Source organism: Scyliorhinus canicula, chromosome 6 (genome assembly GCF_902713615.1).
Source record: "Scyliorhinus canicula chromosome 6, sScyCan1.1, whole genome shotgun sequence".
In the NCBI taxonomy this organism is placed as follows: Eukaryota; Metazoa; Chordata; class Chondrichthyes; order Carcharhiniformes; family Scyliorhinidae; genus Scyliorhinus; species Scyliorhinus canicula.
The window spans coordinates 200,563,485-200,590,441 of record NC_052151.1 but is presented as its reverse complement, the minus strand read 5'-3'; the positions used below and the strand labels follow the sequence as shown (position 1 = coordinate 200,590,441).

The 26,957-nt window shown below is 51.9% G+C and overlaps 1 protein-coding gene across 2 annotated transcripts in view; it reads right to left on the bottom strand.

Annotated features, from left to right (window-relative positions):
• The window catches only part of LOC119967789 (upstream stimulatory factor 1-like), a 65,459-nt gene that overhangs the window by 19,480 nt on the left and 19,022 nt on the right, over positions 1-26,957 (bottom strand). For both annotated transcript variants that reach the window (XM_038800787.1, XM_038800788.1), the window contains 2 exons: positions 15,474-15,636; positions 11,555-11,645 (listed from right to left, as the gene is read on the bottom strand). In XM_038800787.1, the coding sequence (XP_038656715.1) occupies positions 11,555-11,645; positions 15,474-15,636 (254 nt within the window). The remainder of the gene's footprint in view (positions 1-11,554; positions 11,646-15,473; positions 15,637-26,957) is intronic.

Sequence of the window (26,957 nt, the reverse complement as noted above, 5' to 3'; positions counted from 1 at the left end):
AGCCGAGTAGCCATCTTTGCTCACAGGGAAAGATCCCAGGGGTGATGGGCTTGCCAGCCCAGTGCTCGGTGGGAGTGGGGGACACTGGCAGGCGGGGGGTGGGGGTGGGGGGGGGGGGGGCTCTCCACAGGGGTGGGATCATCCCAACCCTTGGATCTTGTGTACCCTTTCCGGGGACAACTCTTGTCCCGGCCCGTCTGCACCACCGACCACCCATAACCCCCACCAACTGCTGAAGCCACTGGCCACTGAAGGCTAGCGCTAATAGGGAATTGGCAATCGTGGTTAAGGGAGCACTTCACACTTGCCAAATGGATTCCCGTGGGTGTGGACCATGTAGCATGTGGGAGTCATAACCTAGTATCCTAATCAGACCACGATGCCTGGATACTGTGCCGGAACACCACGCTCGTAGCAGCCAACATCTGAACACCCAGGGGATGGGACACAGCTCCATGGACATGTCCACGGCTGGAGGGTGGGTGAGTGCCATGGGGAGGGGACCAGAGTCCGGTCCAGGTGGCATAATGAGCGGGTGTCCAGGGTACAGAGGCTGGGATCCGGTGAGGGGGGGCAGCCAGGAGTGCATGGGCATGGCATTCTGGGTGGGGGAGGGAAGGGGGGGGGGATCAATAGGGGTATGGAGGGTCCCGGAGTGGGAGCTGTCGCTGTTTGTCAGTCCAACACATCTCCCCAAATGCCTGACTGAGATTGTACGATTTTGGACCCAGAGCTTTCCCTAGTGGTGCTGCTGCCAGGCTGGGCGGGTAGACGCCAGCAGCAGCCGCGTCTGCAGAAGCTCGAGGTGGCGGACCATGTGCCAGACATCGCCCCACACCCAGCAGATCCGGCCACCCATCAGGCCAGGGAGGGACCCAGGGGCGGATCCCGCGGCAGCCCAGGGTGTACAGGCGTCGCTGGTCGTTCGAGCAGGTGACGGTCAGCGCATGCCGCAGGAGGTTAGCCTCAATAAGGAGACGCTGCGCCACCTGTGCCATGTCCTCGCGGACGTGGCACCATGTTGAGGAGGACACCACAGCTCTGAACTTTTACGTCTCAGGATCATTCCAGAGCTCAAGCGGGTACCTGTGTGGCATCTCGCAGGGCACAGCCACAGGAGCATACGGCAGGTGCCAGATGCCCTGTTCGCCCGGGCGGACAACTGGATCAACTTTGACATGGACCAAGCACAACAGGATGCCCGGGCAGCAGGATTCTCCACCATTGCTGGGATGCCACAGGTCCAGGGGGTAGTGGATGGCACATATGTTGCCCTGCGCCATCTGGTGCTGCCATCTGGGGGATCATGCACGTGTGTGTGTCCGCTTCCTGGGAAGTGTCCACGGCAGCTACATCCTGGGGCAGTCGGTCATTCCCGGCCTCTTCAATCCCTGCTTCACAGCTCCAGGGTCCCAGGTTCGATTCCCGGCTTGGGTCATTGTCTGTTTGGAGTCTGTACTTTCTCCCCGTGTGTGCGTGGGTTTCCTCCGGGTGCTCCGCTTTCCTCTCATAGTCCATCTTTGTGCAGGTTAGGCGGATTGACCATGATGAATTGCCCTTAGTGTCCAAAAAGGTTTGGTGGTGTTACTGGGTTACGGGGATAGGATGAAGGTGTGGGCTTAGGTAGGGTGCCCTTTCCGAGGGCAGACTCGATGGGCCGAATGGCCTCCTTCTGCACTGTAAATTCTATGATTGATTTGAGGACCACCCTAGGTTCTTGGGGGATGAGGACCTGGCTAATGATGCCAGTATGGAGGCTGATGAACAAAGCAGAGACCTGATACAACAAGGCCCATGTGGCCATCTGGGCTGTGAACGAGCAGTGCATCGGACTCCTCTTTTTAAAAAATAAATTTAGAGGACCCAATTCTCTTTATAAAGTTGCACTTTAGAGTGGCCAATCCACCTACCCAGCACATCTTTGGGTTGTGGGGTTGAGACCCATGCAGACACAGGGAGAATGTGCAAACTCCACATGGACAGTGACCCAGGGCCGGGATCTCCTCCATCCCCTGCCGTGAGGCAGCAGTGCTAACCACTGCACCACGGTGTCGCCCTGCGTCGGACTCCTCAAGATACGGTTCCGATGCCTCGACCCTCCAGTACATTTCCCGGGGGGGGGTCACCCATTTTGTGGTGTTCTCCTATGCTCTCCACAATCTCGCACAGTAGCGAGGCGACGAGCTGGAGATTGGTGATGAGGAACATGTGGCCACCTCCAAGGAGGAGGACGACGAGGATGATGAGGCACCGGACCGGCAGGGGCTGGAGGACGAGGTCAGGGAGGAACTGGAGGACCAGTCGGAGGCTGCAGCGGCTTGGGTCTGGCAAGTCCAGCGGGCCAGGGAGGCTCTCATACTCACCCGATTCACTGAGGACGTGGCTGTCATCGCTACCTTACCCACCCCCCCCAGCCCCATTTCCCCCCTCCCAGGGTCTGTGTTCCAAGGTGCTGGGACTGTGTTAGCACTGTTAGCGGGTCATTGTGGCTCCAGGGTTCGAGAGTCAGCCGCATTGCAGAAGAAAGTGACAGAGGCGTCATACTGGTTGTGCACAAGTGTGTCTAACAATTCCCCACTCTCCCGATGGTATCACTCCCCCCCCCCCCCCCCCCCCCCTCCAGCCCTCAGCCCCTACCTACCCCACAACTCCCTCCCCGGTGCCCTCAGTGATCCTTGATGTGCTTGGCCCTCGGAGCTCTACCGCTACATCGAGGTGTGTCCCCAGGATGCACATCAGGGGTGGAGGCAGCCAGCTGCTTATCTCATCCCGTGACCTTCGATGCCCCGGCAAGTGTCCTCTGGGGGTTCTGAGGTCGAAAAGCTCCAGCTCCCTTGTCAACGGCACATGCACAGCCGTGCCGTCCTGTCCCGTGTGGCTGCGAGTCGCGGCCTCATCAGAGGGGTGGAACTCAGGGGAGCTGGTGGCCACCGTGGCCACTCCATGGGAGGGTCCGGGTTGACACCCAGCGACCCCTGCTCCCAGTCAGTGCGCAAAGGGCCCGGAAGGGGCTGCTGGTTCGAGCCCCGGCTGCCCCTGCATTATCAGGCTCTGTCAGCCCTGGCAGCTCCCCAAGGTCCGCACCATCGTGACGATGCCATCGGCGATGCTCCTCAGTGACTGGGACACATCCCCAGTGACCAGGCCATGCTCTGCAGCGCCTCAGCAATGCTCACCTGCGACTGGGACAAGCTCCGCAGCGCCTCGGCTATTCCCATCTGAGAGCGGGACATGCCCACAGAACCTCATCAAAGTCAGCCTAGTACTGGGCCACATCCCCCAGCGAGGCGGACGTTCTGCCGAGACCCTCAGCCATGGCCGTCATCGACTGCGCCACACCTTGGACACCTTCACTCATGGTGCCGACATTGTGCACCATCCTCTACCCTGCGGTCTCTACCCTGAGAGTGTTGGCCTCGGTGCCTCTCATTGCCGGTGACACCTCCTGCGCCCCTAGCCTCTGGGACTCCTCCAATTGGTTATAGATCTGCTGGAGTGTCGCTGACATCCCCCTCTGAAGGTCCCGGCCGCTCCCCATCATCTCCATCAGCTGCGGGTAACCCTGTTCCACAGGCTCAGCATCAGGCTGGGACCCAGCAGCCCTCCGACCGCTATCTCGCCTGGGGGGGTTCCTGCCTCCACCACATCAGCAGCTGTGTGGTGCTCAACAGATTGTGCCCCAGAAGCCTGACCGCTGACATTTCCCACCGAGGTGCGTGTATCTGCGTTGGCGGAGAGTGGGGATAACAGCTGTGACGCGACTATAACAGTTGCACCCTTGGAGCTCCCCTCCAAGGTGGTCTGCTGGGCGGCTGGAGAGGGGGCCTCCCAGGATGGGCCCGTGCTGTCAGCTGGAGGACCTGCAGGAGAATGGGCAAGTGGTCAGTGGGAGGGCCTCATTCAGGCTGCCCAGTGGAGATCATTGACCTTTTTCCGACCCTGGAAGCCAGTCCTCCTGGTCACACTCCCCGAGCTGACAGCCGCCACCATCTCGTCCCAGACAACACTGGCTGCCCTGTGATTGACCCTCCAGGACACTCTGGGGAACAGGACATCCTTCCTTGGCCTTCACTACGTCCAGGAGCCTCCCCAGGTCAGGGTCCCTGAATCTTGGGGCCGGTCTCCTGCACCCCATTGTTGCGAGCTGTCTGGGGTTGGCTAAGCAAGTGCTGCTCGACCTTGTTAGCGGGGGGCTGGCGAGCGCGGTCCCGGCGAATCAGCTGGTGAGCCTTCCTTTCTGGTGTGAAGCCCATGAGGCCGCGCTAAGTGGACCAATTAATGTTCAATTGCTTTGCCGGCCTCGCAGGGCTGAGCTTCGGAAGTTCGCGCATACTTAGAAATATCTCCGGAGAATCGCGGCCAGAGAGCACGAGAAAGGGACTGAGAGTAAGAGAGGGAGAGAGAGAGAGACACAGTGGCTAATAAAGAGGCAGAGAAAGCCTGAGAGTGAGAAAGAGTGAGAGAAGGAGAGCGATGGGGTGAGAGGGACAGAGGGATGGAAAGAGAGAGAGAGAGAAAAAGTCAGAGGGCCCAATCTGACCAAATTGCATCAGAGTCCCATGCCGAGCACCTTGGGCAGGTGCTTCCCGGGACTTTCTAACAGGACTTTGTTGCAATCCAGGGCCTCAGCAGGGAATGCCCCATCGAGGCTGCATTCAGTCCTGTTTTCCTGCCGGGGACAACGGGACGGAGAATTCCACCCCCGTCTTTCAAAAACATTCACACGAGTGTGTGTGATGGTGTGTGTGTGTGACAGTGTTTGTGTGTGACAGTGTGTGCGTGTGAGTGTGTGTGTGTCAGTGTGTGCGTGTGACAGTGTGTGTGTGACAGTGTGTGCGTGTGACAGTGTGTGTGTGACAGTATGTGTGTGTCAGTGTGTGCGTGTGAGTGTGTGTGTGTCAGTGTGTGCGTGTGACAGTGTGTGTGTGACAGTGCGTGTGTGACAGTGTGTGTGACAGTGTGTATGTGTGACAGTGTGTGTGTGTCAGTGTGTGCGTGTGAGTGTGTGTGTGTCAGTGTGTGCGTGTGACAGTGTGTGTGTGACAGTGCGTGTGTGACAGTGTGTGTGACAGTGTGTGTGACAGTGTGTGTGTGTGACACTGTGTGATGTGTGTGTGACACTGTGTGTGTGTGTGTGTGACAGTGTGTGTGACAGTGTATGTGTAACAGTGTATGTGTGACACTGTGTAACAGTGAGTGTGTGTAACAGTGAGTGTGTGTGACAGTGTGTGTGTGTGACAGTGTATGTGTGACAGTATGTGTGTGACAGTGTGTGTGTGTGAGTGACAGTGTGTGTGTGACAGTGTGTGAGCGTGTGACAGTGTGTGTGTGAGTGACACTGTGAGTGTGTGTGTGTGACAGTGTGTGAGTGTGACAGTGTGTGTGCATGTGACAGTGTGTGTGTGTGACTGTGTGTGTGTGTGTGTGACAGTGTGTGCGTGTGTGACAGTGTGTGTGTGTGACAGTGTGTGAGTGTGTGCGTGCGTGTGACAGTGTGTGTGTGTGTGTTAGTGTGTGAAAGTGTGTGTGACAGTGTATGTGTGACAGTGTGTGTGTGACAGTGTGTGTGTGACAGTGTGTGTGTGTCAGTGTGTGTGTGTGTGACAGTGTGTGAGTGACAGTGTGTGTCTGTGACAGTGTGTGAGTGTGAGTGTGTGTCTGTGACAGTGTGTGAGTGTGAGTGTGTGTCTGTGACAGTGTGTGTGTGTGTGTCAGTGTGTGTGTGTGACAGTGTGTGATACTGTGTGTGTGAGACTGTGTGACAGCGTGTGTGTGTCAGTGTGTGTGTGACAGTGTGTGTGTGTGTGTGTGACAGTGTGTGTGTGTGTGTGTGACAGCGTGTATGTGACAGTGTGTGTCTGTGACACCGTGTATGTGTGTGTGACACTGTGTGACAGTGTGTGTGTGTGTGTGACAGTGTGTGTGTGTGTGTCAGTGTGTGTGTGTGACAGTGTATGTGTGACAGTGTGTGTGTGTGTGTGACAGTGTGTGTGTGTGTGTCAGTGTGTGTGTGTGTCAGTGTGCGTGTGACAGTGTGTGTGTGTGACAGTGTGTGTCAGTGTGTGTGTGTGACAGTGGGTTTGTGTGAAACTGACAGTGTGTGTGTACGAATTTGTGTCCATGTGCTTGTGTGTATCTATGTGTGTGAAACTGTGTTTGTGTCTATCAGCCATGTTACGCTCGAGAGAGAGGTCTCCCGCAGGCTACCCTAATCTTCACGTCTTGCAGGATCCACCCAAGTTCCGCGAGGAAGGGTAGCACGGTGGCGCAGTGGTTAGCACTGATGTCTCACGGTGCATTGGTCCCAGGTTCGATCCCGGCTCTGAGTCACTGTCCGTGTGGAGTCTGCACATTCTCCCCGTGTCTGCGTGGGTTTCGCCCCCACAACCCAAAGATGCGCAGAGTAGGTGGATTGGCCACACTAAATTGCCCCTTAATTAGAAAAAAGGAGTTGGGTACTCTAAATTTATATTTTAAAAAGTTCCTCAAAGCACCGGAATCCTGTCCAAAAGGGGCGGGGCCAAGAGGTGTGCCCCTAAGTAAGGTTTCAACCTACTTTGGCGAGCTAATCCGGGATCTACCAGCCTCCCCAGGCAGACTGCATCTAGGAACCATTCAGTACTCATCCATACAAATGTGGCCATTGCAGATCCTTGGGGGTCATGGGTGGGGAGAGTGGGGGACACACAAACAACTTGGAGATCGAGCCACCCTTTCAAAATGGCCGCCCGATCTCCGCGTTCAGCTCCCCAGTGCTGACAACAATTCCAAATATTGGCTAAACAGGTGAGAAACTCCCCAGGGCCCAGAAAAGTGACTAAGTGACATTGAATAGCAGTGGGAAAACCCGCCGGCAAAGCTGGCAGGAAACTCCCTGAAAAACCTGAAACTAATGAACATAGAAATGTTTCCATTAAATTCCGCCCTCTAAGTATACGTGTAAGTGTGTGTCCATATGAGTGTGTGTATATGACAGTGCGTGAGAGTGTGACAGTGTATGTGAATATTGATGCGTGAGTGTGTATATATGAATAATTGTGTGTATGTATATATATTTTTTTTATATAGTACTGTGTTACTGTATACACTTTATATGTGTGTACATATGGAAGTGTGTGTGTATGCGTATACAAGTGTGTGTGTATATGTGTATGAGTGTGTGTGGATATATACAAGTGTGTGTGAGTACATATGAGTGTGTGATTATGACTGTGTGTATGAGTGTGTTAGTGTGTGTATGAGTACGTGTATTTGAGTGTGTGTATACGAGTGTGTGCATATATGGGTGTATGAATGTGTGTGTGTGAATGTGTGTGTATACAGGAGTATGTGTGTGTATATGAGTGTGTGTACATATGAGCGTGTGTGTATGTGTATGAGTATGTGTGCATGAGTGAGTACATATGACTGTGTATATATATATGAGTGAGTGTGTATACGAGTGAGTGTGTGAATGTGTATGTGTGCATGTGTATGAGTGCGTGTGTGTATGTATGAGTACCAGTGTGCATGTGTGTGTATATACGAGTGAGAGTGTATATACGAGTGAGTGTGTATATGAGTGTGTACACGAGTGTACATGAGTGAGTGAATGTGTATGAATGTGTGCATGTGTTTGAGGGTGTGTGTATGTATGAGTGTCTGTGTGCAAATGAGTGTGTGAGTATATATATATGTATATATATAATATATATATGAGTGTATAAGAGTGTGTGAATGTGTGTATGAGTGCCTGTGTGCATGAGTGTGCGTATAGATATGAATGTGTGTGTATATGAGTGAGTGTGCATGAGTAAGTGTATGTGAGCGAGTGTGTGTATGAGTGTGCATGAGTATGTGAATACGTATGAATGTGTGTGCATGTATATGAGTGCACGTGTGAGTGTCTCTGTGCATATGAGTGTATATGAGTGAGTGTGTAAATATAAGTTGGCGGAGAGGGAGGAGTGGGGATGCGGGAGGGCCGGATGACTCTCCCAGAGTGTGTTGGGGCTTTGGGGGGGGGGGTCAGGGGTCACTTTGGGGCTCCAGAGATGGGGACGCCATCTCGCTACACCGAGGAGTGCCGGCGAGCGGAGCTCCTCAGTGCAGAAAATGGGCTACGTGCGGCTTCGGCTGCGCATTCCCCCCTATCTAACGCCAGCGCTGTTTTATAGAGCTGTGTTTCGTGGTACTCAAGTGCCAGGAAAGACGCGGCTAAACGTGCTCGCCATGGGTCTTTGTTCCCATTTAGTTAAATCCCATCCTTTATAGTTGAGCGCTTGGGAAACAGTAGCAGGATCGGACAGTAGAGGACTGGAGAATAGCTAATGTGGTACTGCTGTTTAAGAAAGGGAGCAGGGATAATCCTGGAAACTATAGGATGAGCCTTATGTTGGTAGTAGGTAAATTATTGGAGAAAATTCTCACGGACAGGATTTATACCCATTTGGAAACAAATGGACTCATTAGCGACAGACAGCATGGTTTTGAGAAGGGTTGGTCGTGCCTCACTAACTTGAAGTTTTTTGAGGAGATGACAAAGATGATTGATGAGGGGAGGATAGTGGATGTTGTCCACATGGACTTCAGTAAGGCCTTTGACAAGGTGCCTCATGGCAGACTGGTACAAAAGGTGATGTCATACAGGATCAGAGATGAGGTGGTAAGGTGGATACAGAACTGGCTCGGTCACAGAAGGCAGAGGGTAGCAGTGGAAGGGTGTTTTTCTGAATGGAAGGTTGTGGCTAGTGGTGCTCCACAGGCCTCTGTTGTTTGTCGTATACATAAAAGATTTGGAGGGAAATGTAGCTGGTCTGATTAGTAAGTTTGCGGATGGCACCAAGGTTGGTGGAGTAGCAGATAGTGTGGAGGACTGTCAGAGGATACAGCAGGGTGGAGATAGTTTGGAGACTTGGGCAGAGAAATGGCAAATGGAGTTTAATGTGGACAAATGTGAGGTAATGCATTTTGGTAGGTCTAACATGGAGGGGAAATATACAGTAAATGGCAAAACTCTTAGGAATATAGAAAGTCAAAGAGATCTGGGCGTGCAGGTTCACAGTGGTGGCAACACAAGTGGACAAGATAGTCAAGAAAGCATACGGAATGCTTGCCTCCATTGGATGGGGCATTGAGTATAAAAACCGGCAGGTCATGCTACAGTTGTATAGAACCTTGGTAAGGCCGCACTTGGAAAATTATGTACAATTCTGGTCTCCACACGACCAGAAGGTGTAGAGGCTTTGGAGAGGGTGCAGAAGGGGTTTAACCAGGATGTAACCTGGTTTCGAGGGTGTTAGCTATGCGGAGAGGCTGAATAGACTCAGACTGTTTTCATTATAACAATGAAGGTTGAGGGGTGACATGATAGGGGTCGACAAGATTTTGAGGGGCATGGATAGAGTGGATAGGCAGGCACTCTTTCCCAGGGTGGAGGGGTCAGTCACCAGGGGGCATCGGTTTAAGATCCGTGGGGCAACGTTTCGAGGAGATGTGCGAGGCAGGATTTTTTACATGGAGGGTGGTGAGTGAATATAGAACAGTACAGCACAGAACAGGCCCTTTGGTCCTCGATGTTGTGCCGAGCACTGTCTGAAACCAAGATCTAGCTATCCCACTCCCTGTCATTCTGGTGTGCTCCATGTGCCTATCCAATAACCGCTTGAAAGTTCCTAAAGTGTCTGACTCCACTATCACAGCAGGCAGTCCATTCCACACCCTAACCACTCTCTGAGTAAAGAACCTACCTCGGACATCCCTCCTATATCTCCCACCCTGAACCTTATAGTTATGCCCCCTTGTAACAGCTACATCCACCCGAAGAAATAGTCTCTGAACGTCCACTCTATCTATCCCCCTCATCATCTTATATACCTCTATTAAGTCGCCTCTCATCCTCCTCCACTCCAAAGAGAAAAGCCCTAGCTCCCTCAGCCTTTCCTCATAAGACCTATCCTGCAATCCAGGCAGCATCCTGGTAAATCTCCTTTGTACCCTTTCCAATGCTTCCACATCCTTCCTATAATGAGGTGACCAGAACTGCACGCAATACTCCAAATGTGGTCTCACAGGGTCATGTATAGTTGCAGCATAACCTCACGGCTCTTAAACTCAATCCCCCTGTTAATAAACGCTAACACACTATAATCCTTCTTCACGGCTCTATCCACTTGAGTGGCAACCTTCAGAGATCTGTGGAGATGAACCCCAAGATCTCTCTGTTCCTCCACATTCCTCAGAACCCTGCCGTTGACCCTGTAATCCGCATTCAAATTTTTTCTACCAAAATGAATCACCTCACGCAGTGCCTGGAACGCGTTGCCAGGGGAGGTTGTGGAAGTGGATACATTACCGGCGTTCAAAAGGCATCTTGACAAACACATGGATAGGATGGGTATAGAGAGGCACAGCATGAGGAAGTGCTGAGGCCAAGGGTGGTAACATGACCAGTACAGACTTAGTGGGCCGAAGGGCCTGTTCCTGGGCTGTATTGTTCTTTGAATGTGTGTGCGAGTGTGTGTGTGTGACACAAAGAGAGTGAAAGAGTGAGAGTGAGAGAGAGTGTGAGTGAGTGAGAGTGAGAGAGTGTGTGAGCGAGAGTGAGTGAGAGTGTAAGAGAGTGAGAATGAGAGAGTGAGACTGTGAGAGTGTGAGAGAGAGTGTGAGAGAGAGTGTGAGAGAGAGTGTGAGAGAGAATGTGAGAGAGAGAGTGTGAGAGTGTAAGAGAGTGTGAGAGTGTGAGAGAGAGAGAGTGTGAGAGAGAGAGAGTGTGAGAGAGAGAGTGAGAGAGAGAGTGTGAGAGAGTGTGAGAGTGAGTGTGAGAGAGTGTGAGAGAGAGTGTGAGAGAGAGAGTGTGAGAGAGAGAGTGTGAGAGAGAGTGTGAGAGTGTAAGAGAGTGTGAGAGAGAGTGTGAGAGTGTAAGAGAGTGTGAGAGTGAGAGAGAGAGTGTGAGAGAGAGAGTGTGAGAGAGAGAGAGTGTGAGAGAGAGTGTGAGAGAGAGTGTGAGAGAGTGTGAGAGTGTAAGAGTGTGTGAGAGAGTGAGAGAGAGAGTGAGAGAGTGAGTGTGAGAGAGTGAGTGTGAGAGAGAGAGCGTGAGAGAGAAAGAGAGTGAGAGAGAGTGTGAGAGAGTGAGAGAGTGTGAGAGAGTGAGTGTGAGTGAGTGAGAATGTGAGAGTGTGTGAGAGAGTGAGAGTGTGTGACTGAGAAAGTGAGAGTGTGAGAGTGAGAGAATGTGAGAGTGAGAGTGTGTGAGAGTGAGAGAGTGTGAGAGTGAGAGTGTGAGAGAGTGAGAGACTGTGAGAGTGAGAGGTGTGTAAGAGTGAGTGAGAGAGTGAGACAGTGAGATGTGTGAGAGTGAGTGTGAGTGAGAGTGTGTGAGAGTGAGATAGAGAGAGAGTGTGAGAGTGAGTGACAGTGCGTCAGAGAGTGAGAGTGTGAGAGCGTGAGTGTGAGAGTGAGAGAGTGTGTGGGAGAGTGAGAGTGTGAGAGAGAGTGTGAGAGAGTGAGTAAGTATATAAGTGAGTAAGTATGTGCGTATCAGTGTCACTGGGCGGTGTCCCCAGCCGTTACTTACAGGGAGTAAGGGTGGGCCCGCGGGGCGATCGATCTTTGAGTGGTGCTGCCCGGTAACACATCCTGCGGCGACATCATCACATAGAACTGACCTGGAGCAGAGCACAAGGGGGAGAATGAGACGAGAAACAAGTAAACCAGCCAGCAAGAGCAGGGAAAGTGGCAAAATGCAGTGAGAGAGACACAGAAAGAGAGGTAGAGAGACAAACAGCCAGTGTGAGAGACAGAAAGGAAGAGGGGGTCAGAGAGTCGGGAGACATAGACAGAGATTGAGTGAATGAGAGAGACAGAGAGTGAGTGATAGAGTGTGAGAGATACAGAGAGTGTGAGATACAGAGATGAGAGATTCAGAGAGAGTGAGAGACACAGGGAGAGGGAGAGAGACACAGGGAGAGAGAGAGAGACACAGAGAGAGGGAGACACGGAGAGGGAGAGAGACACAGAGAGAGGGAGAGAGACACAGGGAGAGGGAGAGAGACACAGGGAGAGGGAGAGAGACACAGGGAGAGGGAGAGAGACAGAGAGAGAGGGAGAGAGACACAGGGAGAGGGAGAGAGACACAGGGAGAGGGAGAGAGACACAGAGAGAGGGAGAGACAGGGGAAGAGAGACACGGAGAGGGAGAGAGACACAGAGAGAGGGAGAGAGACACAGGGAGAGGGAGAGACAGGGAGAGAGACACACAGGGAGAGGGAGAGAGACACAGGGAGAGGGAGAGAGACAGAGAGGGAGAGAGACAGGGAGGGAGAAGGAGAGACAGTGAGAGGGAGAGAGACACAGTAAGAGAGAGGGGGAGACACTGGGCATGATTCTCCGCTGCCCAGGCCGGGTGGGAAAATCGCAAGAGGGCCGCTCTGGCACCCCCCCCACGATTCTTCCACCCCCCCCCAAAATGGCATGTCGCGTTTTGCGACATGCCGCTCGGAGAATCGCGGGTCGCCGTTTTTCACGGTGACCCGTGATTCTCCGGCCCAGATGGGCCAAGCGGCCTGCCGTTCATGACGGCGGCAACCACACCTGGTCGCTGCCGGCGTGAACATATCGCAAAAGGTGAGTTTGGAGCCTGTGGGGGGTGGAGAGGGGACTGAGCACCATGGCCGTGCTCGGGAGGGGACTGGCCCGCGATCGGTGCCCACCAATCGTCGGGCCGGCGTTTCTAAGAGGCGCACTCTTTCCCCTCCGCCGCCCCGCAAGATCAAGCCGCCACGCCTTGCGGGGCAGCGGAGGGGAAGATGGCAACCGCGCATGCGTGGGTTTGAGCCGTCGTGACGTCAGCCTCGCATGCGCGGGTTGGAGCCGGCCAACCTGCGCATGCGCGGCTGACGTCATTAGGCGCCGCCGGCCGCGTCATGAACGGCGCCGCCTTGACACCAGCGTCAAGGCCCGGCGGCCGAGTTGCACGAAACGAGAATAGGGGGCGAGGAACGGGCTTCACGACGGCGTTGGCCGTTGCGGAGAATTCCGCCCAGTGAGAGGGAGAGAGACAGATGCCAGAATTTTCCATTGCACAGGTGGGCATATGCCTGACCCAGTGGTTTACGAAATTGTAAAATACGTTGGAACGGCATCAATATATCTGTCGATGGGCTCGCACGTGAGTCAGAAATGGACCCACTGACAACCGAGCAGGAAAGTTAGCCACTGAGGGGTAAACTTAGCCCAATGGAATGCAATTTTATGTGGCCCATCCGCTTTTACGATTGTCTAGGTGGCCTTTATGAAAAATGAAAATCGCTTATTGTCACGAGCAGGCTTCAAAGAAGTTACTGTGAAAAGCCCCTAGTTGCCACATTCAGGCGCCTGTCCAGGGAGGCTGGTACGGGAATTGAACCGTGCTGCTGGCCTGCCTTGGACTGCTTTAAACGCCAGCGATTTAGCCCAGTGTGCTAAACCAGCGTTTTACCTTCAGCCAAGATCCAGGTTAGGATGTAATGTCTGGGCTGAAATAAAATTACAAAGGTGTCTGGGGACTGACCTTCCTGTTTGTATAGTTTTTCTGTCACCAGTGACTGTCCCCCTGAGGGAGCACGTTGGGCACAGCGGACGCCACACTCCCTTTTCTTGGTGCCCGCCCTCTTCGGCAGCACTCAGTCTTTCACTGAGCGTGTTGCACATTGGATGGCTGCTAATTGGCCAGCCAGCGTGAAACTGCACTCCAGAACCAACCGTATGGATACAGGTGAGAAATTCAGGCCAGATAGGGAGAGAGAGAGACAGTGACAAAGAGGGAGAGACAGAGAGAGACAGTGACAAAGGGACAGAGAGAGAGAGACAGTGACAAAGGGACAGAGAGAGAGAGACAGTGACACAGAGGGAGAGACAGAGAGAGTGACAAAGAGACAGAGACAGAGAGAGAAACAGTGACAAAGAGGGAGAGACAGAGAGAGTGAAAAAGAGACAGAGACAGAGAGAGAGACAGTGACAAAGAGGGAGAGACAGAGAGACAGAGAGAGAGACAGCGACAAAGAGGGAGAGACAGAGAGAGAGAGAGAGAGAGAGAGAGAGTGACAAAGAGACAGTGACACAGAGGGAGAGACAGAGAGAGAGAGAGAGTGACAAAGAGACAGAGACAGAGAGAGAGACAGTGACAAAGAGGGAGAGACAGAAAGAGACAGAGAGAGAGACAGTGACAAAGAGGGAGAGACAGAAAGAGACAGAGAGAGAGACAGTGACAAAGAGATAGCGACAAAGAGGGAAAGACAGAGAGAGGGAGACAGTGACAAAGAGACAGAGACAAAGAGAGAGAGGCAGTGACAAAGAGGGAGAGACAGACAGAGAGAGAGAGAGAGAGACAGTGACAAAGAGGGAGAGACAGAGAGAGAGAGAGAGAGAGAGAGAGAGAGACAGTGACAAAGAGGGAGAAACAGAGAGAGACAGACAGTGACAAAGAGGGAGAGACAGAGAGAGAGACAGTGACAGAGGGAGAGACAGAAACAGAGATAGAGAACGAGAGAGGGACAGAGAAATAGAGGGACAGAGACTGAGAGACACAGAATGAGAACTAGAGAGGGACAGAGAAAGAGAGAAAGAGACACAGAGAGAGACCGAGACTAAGAGAGAGAACGAGAGAGCGAGAACAAGAGAGGGATGGAGAAAGAAAGGCAGAGAGAGAGAGAGAAAATGAGAGAGAGAACAAGAGAGCGAGAACGAGAGAGCGAGAAAGAGAGTAACAGAGAAAGAGAGTGACAGAGAAAGAGAGTGACAGAGAAAGACAGAATGAGAGAATGAGGGACAGAGAAAGAGAGAGAGAGGAGAGACCAAGAACGAGAGAGACAGAGAATGAGAAAGGGACAGAGAAAAAGAAAGACAAAGGCAGAGAGAGAAAGACAGAGAGGGAAAATGACAGAAAGAACGAGAGTGCGAGAACAAGAGAGGGACAGAGAAAGAAAGAAACCGAAACAGAGAAAGAGACAGACAGAGAGAAAGAGGCAGAGAATGAGAGAACGAGAGAGGGACAGAGAGCGAGAGCGAGAGCGAGATTGGGAGTGACAGAGAACGAGAGAGGGACAGAGAAAGAGAGAGACAAAGGCAGAGAGAGAAAGACAGAGACAAAACGATAGGTAGAGAGAGCGAGAACGAGAGAGGGGTAGAGAAAGAAAGAAAACAAAACATAGAGAAAGAGAAAGAGAGAAAGAGAGGCAGAGAGAAAGAGAGACAGAAAGAGACAGCGAGAAAGAGAGAGGGAGGGGCACAGAGACAAAGCGAGAAGCAAAGAGAGATAGAGCAAGATAGACAGAGGAAGAGAGACAGAGGCATAAATAAAGAGAGAGAGAGAGACGGAGACAGAAAGACAGAGAGAGAGAGACAAGGTAATTTATTCCCAATGAGCAGAGCCTATTCTGAGTTGGACATGGTTGAAGTGCGATGATTGCACTGTGGTCAATGGGAAGAGAAGCCAGCTCCAAGGCAGTCTGTACCTACCAGCTGCAGCTGAGGCGGCCTGGCCCAGGATGGCATCAGAGCCCTGAGATGTCACCACGGCTGTGGCGGAGGAATCGGCGGGGAGGTAGGCAAAGCGGGTCTCGGATCCAGAGCTTTCAATCTCCGCGTTCTCCCCATTGATGAAGGATCCCTGCAGAACCGACTTGAGACGGAGCGTGGGGTTGGAAGAGAATTAAGCAGAAATTTTGATTAACATTTATACGTCAAATTAGGAGGGGGGGGGGGTGGGGTGGAGAAAGTAAAAGTGAGTATCAGACATTTTAACCAGAGATACTGCTGACAACTGACCTCTCATTGACCCTGAAGATAGAGAACTTCGGCCAGCATGTCCCGCGACCAAGTCCAGCACGGGGTTAGATACAGAGTAAAGCTCCCTCGACACTGTCCCCATCAAACACTCCCAGGACAGGTACAGCACGGGGTTAGATACAGAGTAAAGCTCCTCTACACTGTCCCCATCAAACACTCCCAGGACAGGTACAGCACGGGGTTAGATACAGAGTAATGCTCCCTCTACACTGTCCCCATCAAACATTCCCAGCACAGGTACAGCACGGGGTTAGATACAGAGTAATGCTCCCTCTACACTGGCCCCATCAAACACTCCCAGGACAGTTACAGCACGGGGTTAGATACAGAGTAATGTTCCCTCTACACTGTCCCCATCAAACACTCCCAGGACAGGTACAGCACGGGGTTAGATACAGAGTAATGCTCCCTCTACACAGTCCCCATCAAACACTCCCAGCACAGGTACAGCACGGGGTTAGATACAGAGTAATGCTCCCTCTACACTGGCCCCATCAAACACTCCCAGGACAGTTACAGCACGGGGTTAGATACAGAGTAATGTTCCCTCTACACTGTCCCCATCAAACACTCCCAGGACAGGTACAGCACGGGGTTAGATACAGAGTAAAGCTCCCTCTACACTGTCCCCATCAAACACTCCCAGGACAGGTACAGCACGGGGTTAGATACAGAGTAAAGCTCCCTCTACACTGTCCCCATCAAACACTCCAAGGACAGGTACAGCACGGGGTTAGATACAGAGTAAAGCTCCCTCTACACTGTCCCCATTCAAACACTCCCAGGACAGGTACAGCACGGGGTTAGATACAGAGTAAAGCTCCCTCTACACTGTCCCATCAAACACTCCCAGGACAGGTACAGCACGGGGTTAGATACAGAGTAAAGCTCCCTCTACACTGTCCCCATCAAACACTCCCAGGACAGGTACAGCACGGGGTTAGATACAGAGTAAAGCTCCCTCTACACTGTCCCCATCAAACACTCCCAGGACAGGTACAGCACGGGGTTAGATACAGAGTAAAGCTCCCTCTACACTGTCCCCATCAAACACTCCCAGGACAGGTACAGCACGGGGTTTGATACAAAGTAAAGCTCCCTCTACACTGTCCCCATCAAACACTCCCAGGACAGGTACAGCACGGGGTTAGATACAGAGTAAAGCTCCCTATACACTGTCCCCATCAAACACTCCCAGGACAGGTACAGCACGGGGTTAGATACAGAGTAAAGCTCCCTCTACACTGTACCCATCAAATAGTCCCACGACAGGTACAGCACGGGGTTAGATACAGAGTAAAGCTGCCTCTACACTGCTTATATCAAACACCCCAAGACAGGTACAGCACGGGGTTAGATACAGAGTAAAGCTCCATCGACACTGTGCCCATCAAACTCGCCCAGGACAGGTACAGCACAGGGTTAGATACAGAGTAAAGCTCCCTCTACACTGTCCCCATCAAACACTCGCAGGACAGGTACAGCACGGGGTTTGATACAGAGTAAAGCTCACAAAACACTGTCCCCATCAAACTCTCCCAAAGACAGGTACAGCACGGGGTTAGATGCAGAGGAAAGCTCCCTCTGCACAGTCCATATTAAACACCTCCAGGACAGGTACAGCACGGGGTTAGATACAGAGTAAAGCTCCCTCTACATGGTCCCCATCAAAGACTCCCATGACAGGTACAGCATAGGGTTAGATACAGAGTAAAGCTCCCTCTGCACTATCCAAATCAAACACTCCCAGGACAGGTACAGCATGGGGTTAGATACAGAGTAAAGCTCCCTCTACACTGTCCCCATCAAACACTCCCAGGACAGGTACAGCACAGGGTAGATACAGAGTAAAGCTCCATCTACACTGTCCCCATCAAACACTCCCAGGACAGGTACAGCACGGGGTTAGATACAGAGTAAAGCTCCCTCTACACTGTCCCATCAAACACTCCCAGGACAGGTACAGCACGGGGTTAGATACAGAGTAAAGCTCCCTCTACACTGTCCCCATCAAACACTCCCAGGACAGGTACAGCACAGGGTTAGATACAGAGTAAAGCTCCCTCTGCACTGTCCAAATCAAAGACTCCCGGGACAGGTACAGCACGGGGTTAGATACAGAGTAAAGATCCCTCTACACTGTCCCCATCAAACACTCCCAGGACAGGTACAGCACAGGGTTAGATACAGAGTAAAGCTCCCTCTACACTGTCCCCATCAAAGACTCCCATGACAGGTACAGCACAGGGATTAGATACAGAGTAAAGCTCCCTCTGCACTGTCCAAATCAAACACTCCCAGGACAGGTACAGCACAGGGTTAGATACAGAGTAAAGCTCCCTCTGCACTGTCCCCATGAAACACTCCCAGGACAGGTACAGCACAGGGTAAGTTACAGAGTAAAGCTCCATCGACACTGTGCCCATCAAACACACCCAGGACAGGTACAGCACGGGGTTAGATACAGAGTAAAGATTCCCTCTACACTGTCCCCATCAAACACTCCCAGGACAGGTACAGCACGGGGTTAGATACAGAGTAAAGCTCCCTCTACACTGTCCCCATCAAACACTCCCAGGACAGGTACAGCTCGGGGTTAGATACAGAGTAAAGCTCCCTCTACACTGTCCCCATCAAACACTCCCAGGACAGGTACAGCACGGGGTTAGATACAGAGTAAAGCTCCCTCCACACTGTCCCCATCAAACACTCCCAGGACAGGTACAGCTCAGGGTTAGATACAGAGTAAAGCTCCCTCTACACTGTCCCCATCAAACACTCTCAGGACAGGTACAGCACGGGGTTAGATACAGAGTAAATCTCCCTCCACACTGTACCCATCAAACACTCCCAGGACAGGTACAGCTCAGGGTTAGATACAGAGTAAAGCTTCCTCTACACTGTCCACATCAAACACTCCCAGGACAGGTACAGCACGGGGTTAGATACAGAGTAAAGCTCCCTCTACACTGTCCCCATCAAATACTCCCAGGAGAGGTACAGCACAGGGTTAGATACAGAGTAAAGCTCCCTCTACACTGTCCCCATCAAACACTCCCAGGACAGGTACAGCACGGGGTTAGATACAGAGTAAAGCTCCCTCTACACTGTCCCAATCAAACACTCCCAGGACAGGTACAGCACGGGGTTAGATACAGAGTAAAGCTCCCTCTACACAGTCCCCATCAAACACTCCCAGGACAGGTACAGCACAGGGTAAGATACAGAGTAAAGCTCCATCGACACTGTGCCCATCAAACTCTCCCAGGACAGGTACAGCACAGGGTTAGATACAGAGTAAAGCTCCCTCTACACTGTCCCCATCAAACACTCCCAGGACAGGTACAGCACGGGGTTTGATACAGAGTAAAGCTCCCTCTACACTGTTCCCATCAAACACTCCCAGGACAGGTACAGCACGGGGTTAGATACAGAGTAAAGCTCCCTCTACACTGTCAGCATCAAACATTCCAGGGCAGGTACAGCACGGGGTTAGATACAGAATAAAGCTCCCTCTACACTGTCCCCATCAAACACTCCCAGGACAGGTACAGCACGGGGTTAGATACAGAGTAAAGCTCCCTCTACACTGTCAGCATCAAACATTCCAGGGCAGGTACAGCACGGGGTTAGATACAGAGTAAAGCTCCCTCTACACTGTCCCCATCAAACAGTCCCAGGACAGGTACAGCAGAGGGGTAGATACAGAGTAAAGCTCCCTCTACACTGTCCCCATCAAACACTCCCAGGACAGGTACAGCACGGGGTTAGATACAGAGTAAAGCTCCCTCTACACTGTCCCCATCAAACTATCCCAGGACAGGTACAGCACGGGGTTAGATACAGAGTAAAGCTCCCTCTACACTGTCCCCATCAAACACTCCCAGGACAGGTACAGCACGGGGTTAGATACAGAGTAAAGCTCCCTCTACACTGTCCCCATCAAACACTCCCAGGACAGGTACAGCACGGGGTTAGATACAGAGTAAAGCTCCCTCTACACTGTCCCCATCAAACACTCCCAGGACAGGTACAGCACGGGGTTAGATACAGAGTAAAGCTCCCTCTACACTGTCCCCATCAAACACTCCCAGGACAGGTACAGAACGGGTTTAGATACAGAGTAAAGCTCCCTCTACACTGTCCCCATCAAACACTCCCAGGGCAGGTACAGCACGGGGTTAGATACAGAGTAAAGCTCCCTCAACACTGTCCCCATCAACACTCCCAGGTCAGGTACAGCACGGGGTTAGATACAGAGTAAAGCTCCCTCTACACTGTCCCCATCAAACACTCCCAGGACAGGTACAGCACAAGGTTAGAAACAGAGTGAAGCTCCCTCTACATTGTCCCTATCAAACTCTCCCAGGACAGGTATAACACGGGGTTAGATACAGAGTAAAGCTCCCTCTACACTGTCCCCATTAAATCCTCACAGGACAGGTATAGCATGGGGTTAGATACAGAGTAAAGATCCCTCCACACTGTCCCCATCAAACACTCTCCGAACACATTTAACATGGGGGAACATACAGAGTAAAACGCCCTCTACACTGTCCCCATCAAACACACCCAGGACATGTACAGCACGGGGTTAGATACAGAGTAATGCTTCATCTGCACTGTCCCCATCAAACACTCCCAGGACAGGTACAGCACGGGGTTAGATACAGAGTAAAGCTCCCTCTCCCCTGTCCACATCAAACACTCCCAGGACAGGTAGAACACGGGGTAAGATAAAGAGTAAAGCTCCCTCTACACTGTCAGCATCGAACATTCCCAGGGCAGGTACAGCACGGGGTTAGATACAGAGTAAAGCTCCCTCTACACTGTCCCCATCAAACACTCCCAGGACAGGTACAGCACGGGGTTAGATAAGAGTAAAGCTCCCTCTACACTGTCCCCATCAAACAGTCCCAGGACAGGTACAACACAGGGTTAGATACAGAGTAAAGCTTCCTCTACACTGGCCCCATCAAACACTCCCAGGACAGGTACAGCACGGGGTTAGATACAGAGTAAAGCTCCCTCTACACTGTTCCCATCAAACACTCCCAGGACAGGTACAGCACGGGGTTAGATACAGAGTAAAGCTCCCTCTACACTGTCAGCATCAAACATTCCAGGGCAGGTACAGCACGGGGTTAGATACAGAGTAAAGCTCCCTCTACACTGTCCCCATCAAACACTCCCAGGACAGGTACAGAACGGGGTTAGATACAGAGTAAAGCTCCCTCTACACTGTCCCCATCAAACACTCCCAGGGCAGGTACAGCACGGGGTTAGATACAGAGTAAAGCTCCCTCTACACTGTCCCCATCAACACTCCCAGGTCAGGTACAGCACGGGGTTAGATACAGAGTTAAGCTCCCTCTACACTGTCCCCATCAAACACTCCCAGGACAGGTACAGCACAGGGTTAGATACAGAGTAAAGCTCCCTCTACACTGTCCCCATCAACACTCCCAGGACAGAGCCAGCACTGGGTTAGATACAGAGAAAAGCTCCCTCTGCACTGTCCCCATCAAACACTCCCAGGAGAGGTCCAGCACGGGGTTAGATACAGCATAAAGCTCCCTCTATACTGTCCCCATCAAACTCCCAGGACACGTCCACCACGGGGTTAGATACAGAGTAAAGCTCCCTCTGCACTGTCCCCATCAAACACTCCCAGGACAGGTACAGCACGGGGTTAGATACAGAGTAAAGCTCCCTCCACACTGTCCCCATCAAACTCCCAGGACACGTCCACCACGGGGTTAGATACAGAGTAAATCTCCCTCTACACTGTCCCCATCAAACACTCCCAGGACAGGTAGAACACGGGGTGAGATACAGAGTAAAGCTCCCTCTACACTGTCCCATCAAACACTCCCAGGACAGGTACAGCACGGGGTTAGATACAAAGTAAAGCTCCCTCTACACTGTCCCCATCATACACTCCCAGGACAGGTACAGCACGGGGTTAGATACAGAGTAACGCTCCCTCTACACTGTCCCCATCAAACACTCCCAGGACAGGTACAGCACAGGGTTGGATACAGAGTAAAGCTCCCTCTATACTGTCCCCATCAAACACACCCAGGACAGGTACAGCATGGGTTTAGATACGGAGTAAAGTTCCCTCTACACTGTCCCCATCAAACACTCCCAGGACAGGTACAGCACGGGTTAGATACAGAGTAAAGCTCCCTCTACACTGTCCCCATCAAACACTCCCAGGACAGGTACAGCACGGGGTAGATACAGAGTAAAGCTCCCTCTACACTGTCCCCATCAAACACTCCCAGGACAGGTACAGCACGGGGTTAGATACAGAGTAAAGCTCCTCTACACTGTCCCCATCAAACACTCCCAGGACAGGTACAGCACGGGGTTAGATACAGAGTAAAGCTCCCTCTACACTGTCCCCATCAACACTCCCAGGACAGGTACAGCACGGGGTTAGATACAGAGTAAAGCTCCCTCTACACTGTCCCCATCAAACACTCCCAGGACAGGTACAGCACGGGGTTAGATACAGAGTAAAGCTCCCTCTACACTGTCCCCATCAAACACTCCCAGGACAGGTACAGCACGGGGTTAGATACAGAGTAAAGCTCCCTCTACACTGTCCCCATCAAACACTCCCAGGGCAGGTACAGCACGGGGTTAGATACAGAGTAAAGCTCCCTCTACACTGTCCCCATCAAACACTCCCAGTTCAGGTACAGCACGGGGTTAGATACAGAGTAAAGCTCCCTCTACACTGTCCCCATCAAACACTCCCAGGACAGGTACAGCACAGGGTTAGATACAGAGTGAAGCTCCCTCTACACTGTCCCCATCAACAATCCCAGGACAGAGCCAGCACTGGGTTAGATACAGAGAAAGCTCCCTCTGCACTGTCCCCATCAACACTCCCAGGAGAGGTCCAGCACGGGTTAAATACAGCATAAAAGCTCCCTCTATACATGTCCCCATCAAACTCGCAGGACAAGTCCACACACGGGGTTAGATACAAGAGTAAAGCTCCCTCTTACACTGTCCCCATCAAACACTCCCAGGACAGGTACAGCACAGGGTTAGATACAGAGTAAAGCTCCCTCTACCTGTCCCCATCAAACACTCCCAGGCAGGTACAGCACGGGGATTAGATACAGAGTAAAGCTCCCTCGACACTGTCCCATCAAACACTCCCAGGACAGGTACAGCACGGGGTTAGATACAGAGTAAAGCTTCCCTCTACACTGTCCCCATCAAACACTCCCAGGACAGGTACAGCACGGGGGTAGATACAGAGTAAAAGCTCCCTCTACACTGTCCCCATCAAACACTCCCAGGACAGGTACAGCACGGGGTAGATACAGAGTAAAGCTCCCTCTACACTGTCCCCATCAAACACTCCCAGGACAGGTACAGCAACAGGGTTAGATACAGAGTAAAGCTCCCTCTACACTGTCCCCATCAAACACTCCCAGGACAGGTACAGCACGGGGTTAGATACAGAGTAAAGCTCCCTCTACACTGTCCCCATCAAACACTCCCAGGACAGGTACAGCACGGGGTTAGATACAGAGTAAAGCTCCCTCTACACTGTCCCCATCAAACACTCCCAGGACAGGTACAGCACGGGGTTAGATACAGAGTAAAGCTCCCTCTACACTGTCCCCATCAAACACTCCCAGGACAGGTACAGCACGGGGTTAGATACAGAGTAAAGCTCCCTCTACACTGTCCCCATCAAACACTCCCAGGACAGGTACAGCACGGGGTTAGATACAGAGTAAAGCTCCCTCTACACTGTCCCCATCAAACACTCCCAGGACAGGTACAGCACGGGGTTAGATACAGAGTAAAGCTCCCTCTACACTGTCCCCATCAAACACTCCCAGGACAGGTACAGCACGGGGTTAGATACAGAGTAAAGCTCCCTCTACACTGTCCCCATCAAACACACCCAGGACATGTTCAGCACGGGGTTAGATACAGAGTAAATCTCTCTCTGCACTGTCCCCATCAAACACTCCCCGAACACATTTAGCATGGGGGAACATACAGAGTAAAACACCCTCTACACTGTCCCCATCAAACACACCCAGGACATGTACAGCATGAGGTTAGATACAGAGTAATGCTTCATCTGCACTGTCCCCATCAAACACTCCCAGGACAGGTACAGCACGGGGTTAGATACAGAGTAAAGCTCCCTCTACGCTGTCCACATCAAACACTCCAAGGACAGATACAGCACGGAGTTAGATACAGAGTAATGCTCCCTCTACCCTGTCCACATCAAACACTCCCTGGAGAGGTACAGCACGGAATTAGATAAAGAGTAAAGCTCCCTCTGCACTGTCCACATCAAACACTCCCAGGACAGGTAGAACACGGGGTGAGGTACAGAGTAAAGCTCCCTCTACCCTGTCCACATCATGGGGTTAGATACAGAGTAATGCTTCATCTGCACTGTCCCCATCAAACACTCCCAGGACAGGTACAGCACGGGGTTAGATACAGAGTAAACCTCCCTCCACACCGTCCCCATCAAACACTCCCAGGGAAGGTACAGCACGGGGTTAGATACAGAGTAAAGCTCCCTCTTAACTGTCCCCATCAAACACTCCCAGGGCAGGTACAGCACAGGGTTAGATACAGAGTAAAGCTCCCTCTACACTGTCCCCAACAAACACTCCCAGGACAGGTACAGCACAGGGTTAGATACAGAGTGAAGCTCCCTCTACATTGTCCCTATCAAACTCTCCCAGGTCAGGTACAACACGGGGTTAGATACAGAGTAAAGCTCCCTCTACACTGTCCCCATTAAATCCTCACAGGACAGGTATAGCACGGGGTTAGATACAGAGTTAAGTTCCCTCTACACTGTCCCCATCAAACACTCCCAGGACAGGGACAGCATGGGGTTAGGTACAGAGTAAAGCTCCCTCCACACTGTCCCCATCAAACACTCGCGGGACAGGTACAGCATGGGGTTAGATACAGAGTAAAGATCCCTCCACACTGTCCCCATCAAACACTCTCCGAACACATTTAACATGGGGGAACATACAAAGTAAAACACTCTCTACACTGTCCCCAACAAACACACCCAGGACATGTACAGCACGGGGTTAGATACAGAGTAAATCTCTCTCTGCACTGTCCCCATCAAACACTCCCCGAACACATTTAGCATGGGGGAACATACAGAGTAAAACACCCTCTACACTGTCCCCATAAAACACACCCAGGACATGTACAGCATGGGGTTAGATACAGAGTTAAGCTCCCTCTACGCTGTCCACATCAAACACTCCCAGGACAGATACAGCACGGAGTTAGATAAAGAGTAAAGCTCCCTCTACACTGTCCACATCAAACACTCCCAGGACAGGTAGAACAAGGGGTGAGTTACAGAGTAAAGCTCCCTCTACCCTGTCCACATCATGGGGTTAGATACAGAGTAAAGCTCCCTCTACACTGTCCACATCAAACACTCCCAGGACAGGTACAGCACGGGTTAGATACAGAGTAAAGCTCCCTCTGCACTGTCCCCATCAAACACTCCCAGGTACAGCACGGGTTAGATACAGAGTAAAGCTCCCTCTACACTGTCCCCATCAAACACTCCCAGGACAGGTACAGCACGGGGTTAGATACAGAGTAAAGCTCCCTCTACACTGTCCCCATCAAACACTCCCAGGACAGGTACAGCACGGGGTTAGATACAGAGTAAAGCTCCCTCTACACTGTCCCCATCAAACACTCCCAGGACAGGTACAGCACGGGGTTAGATACAGAGTAAAGCTCCCTCTACACTGTCCCCATCAAACACTCCCAGGACAGGTACAGCACGGGGTTAGATACAGAGTAAAGCTCCCTCTACACTGTCCCCATCAAACACTCCCAGGACAGGTACAGCACGGGGTTAGATACAGAGTAAAGCTCCCTCTACACTGTCCCCATCAAACACTCCCGGGACAGGTACAGCACGGCATTAGATACAGAGTAAAGCTTCCTCCACACTGTCCCCATCAAACACTCTCCGAACACATTTAACATGGGGGAACATACAGAGTAAAACACTCTCTAACACTGTCCCCAACAAACACACCCAGGACATGTTCAGCACGGGGTTAGATACAGAGTAAATCTCTCTCTGCACTGTCCCCATCAAACACTCCCCGAACACATTTAGCATGGGGGAACATACAGAGTAAAACACCCTCTACACTGTCCCCATCAAACACACCCAGGGACATTGTACAGCATGAGGTTAGATACAGAGTAATGCTTCATCTGCACTGTCCCCATCAAACACTCCCAGGACAGGTACAGCACGGGGTTAGATACAGAGTAAAGCTCCCTCTACGCTGTCCACATCAAACACTCCAAGGACAGATACAAGCACGGAGTTAGATACAGAGTAATGCTCCCTCTACCCTGTCCCATCAAACACTCCCTGGAGAGGTACAGCACGGGTTAGATACAGAGTAAAGCTCCCTCTACACTGTCCCCATCAAACACTCCCAGGACAGGTACAGCACGGGGTTAGATACAGAGTAAAGCTCCCTCTACACTGTCCCCATCAAACACTCCCAGGACAGGTACAGCACGGGTTAGATACAGAGTAAAGCTCCCTCTACACTGTCCCCATCAAACACTCCCAGGACAGGTACAGCACGGGGTTAGATACAGAGTAAAGCTCCCTCTACACTGTCCCCATCAAACACTCCCAGGACAGGTACAGCACGGGGTTAGATACAGAGTAAAGCTCCCTCTACACTGTCCCCATCAAACACTCCCAGGACAGGTACAGCACAGGGTTAGATACAGAGTAAAGCTCCCTCTACACTGTCCCCACAAACACTCCCAGGACAGGTACAGCACGGGGTTAGATGCAGAGTAAAGCTCCCTCTGCACTGTCCCCATCAAACACTCCCAGGACAGGGACAGCACTGGGTTAGATACAGAGTAAAGCTCCCTCTACACAGTCCCCATCAAACACTCCCAGGACAGGTACAGCACGGGGTTAGATACAGAGTAAAGCTCCCTCTATACTGTCTCCATTAAATCCTCACAGGACAGGTATAGCACGGGGTTAGATACAGAGTTAAGTTCCCTCTACACTGTCCCCATCAAACACTCCCAGGACAGGGACAGCATGGGGTTAGA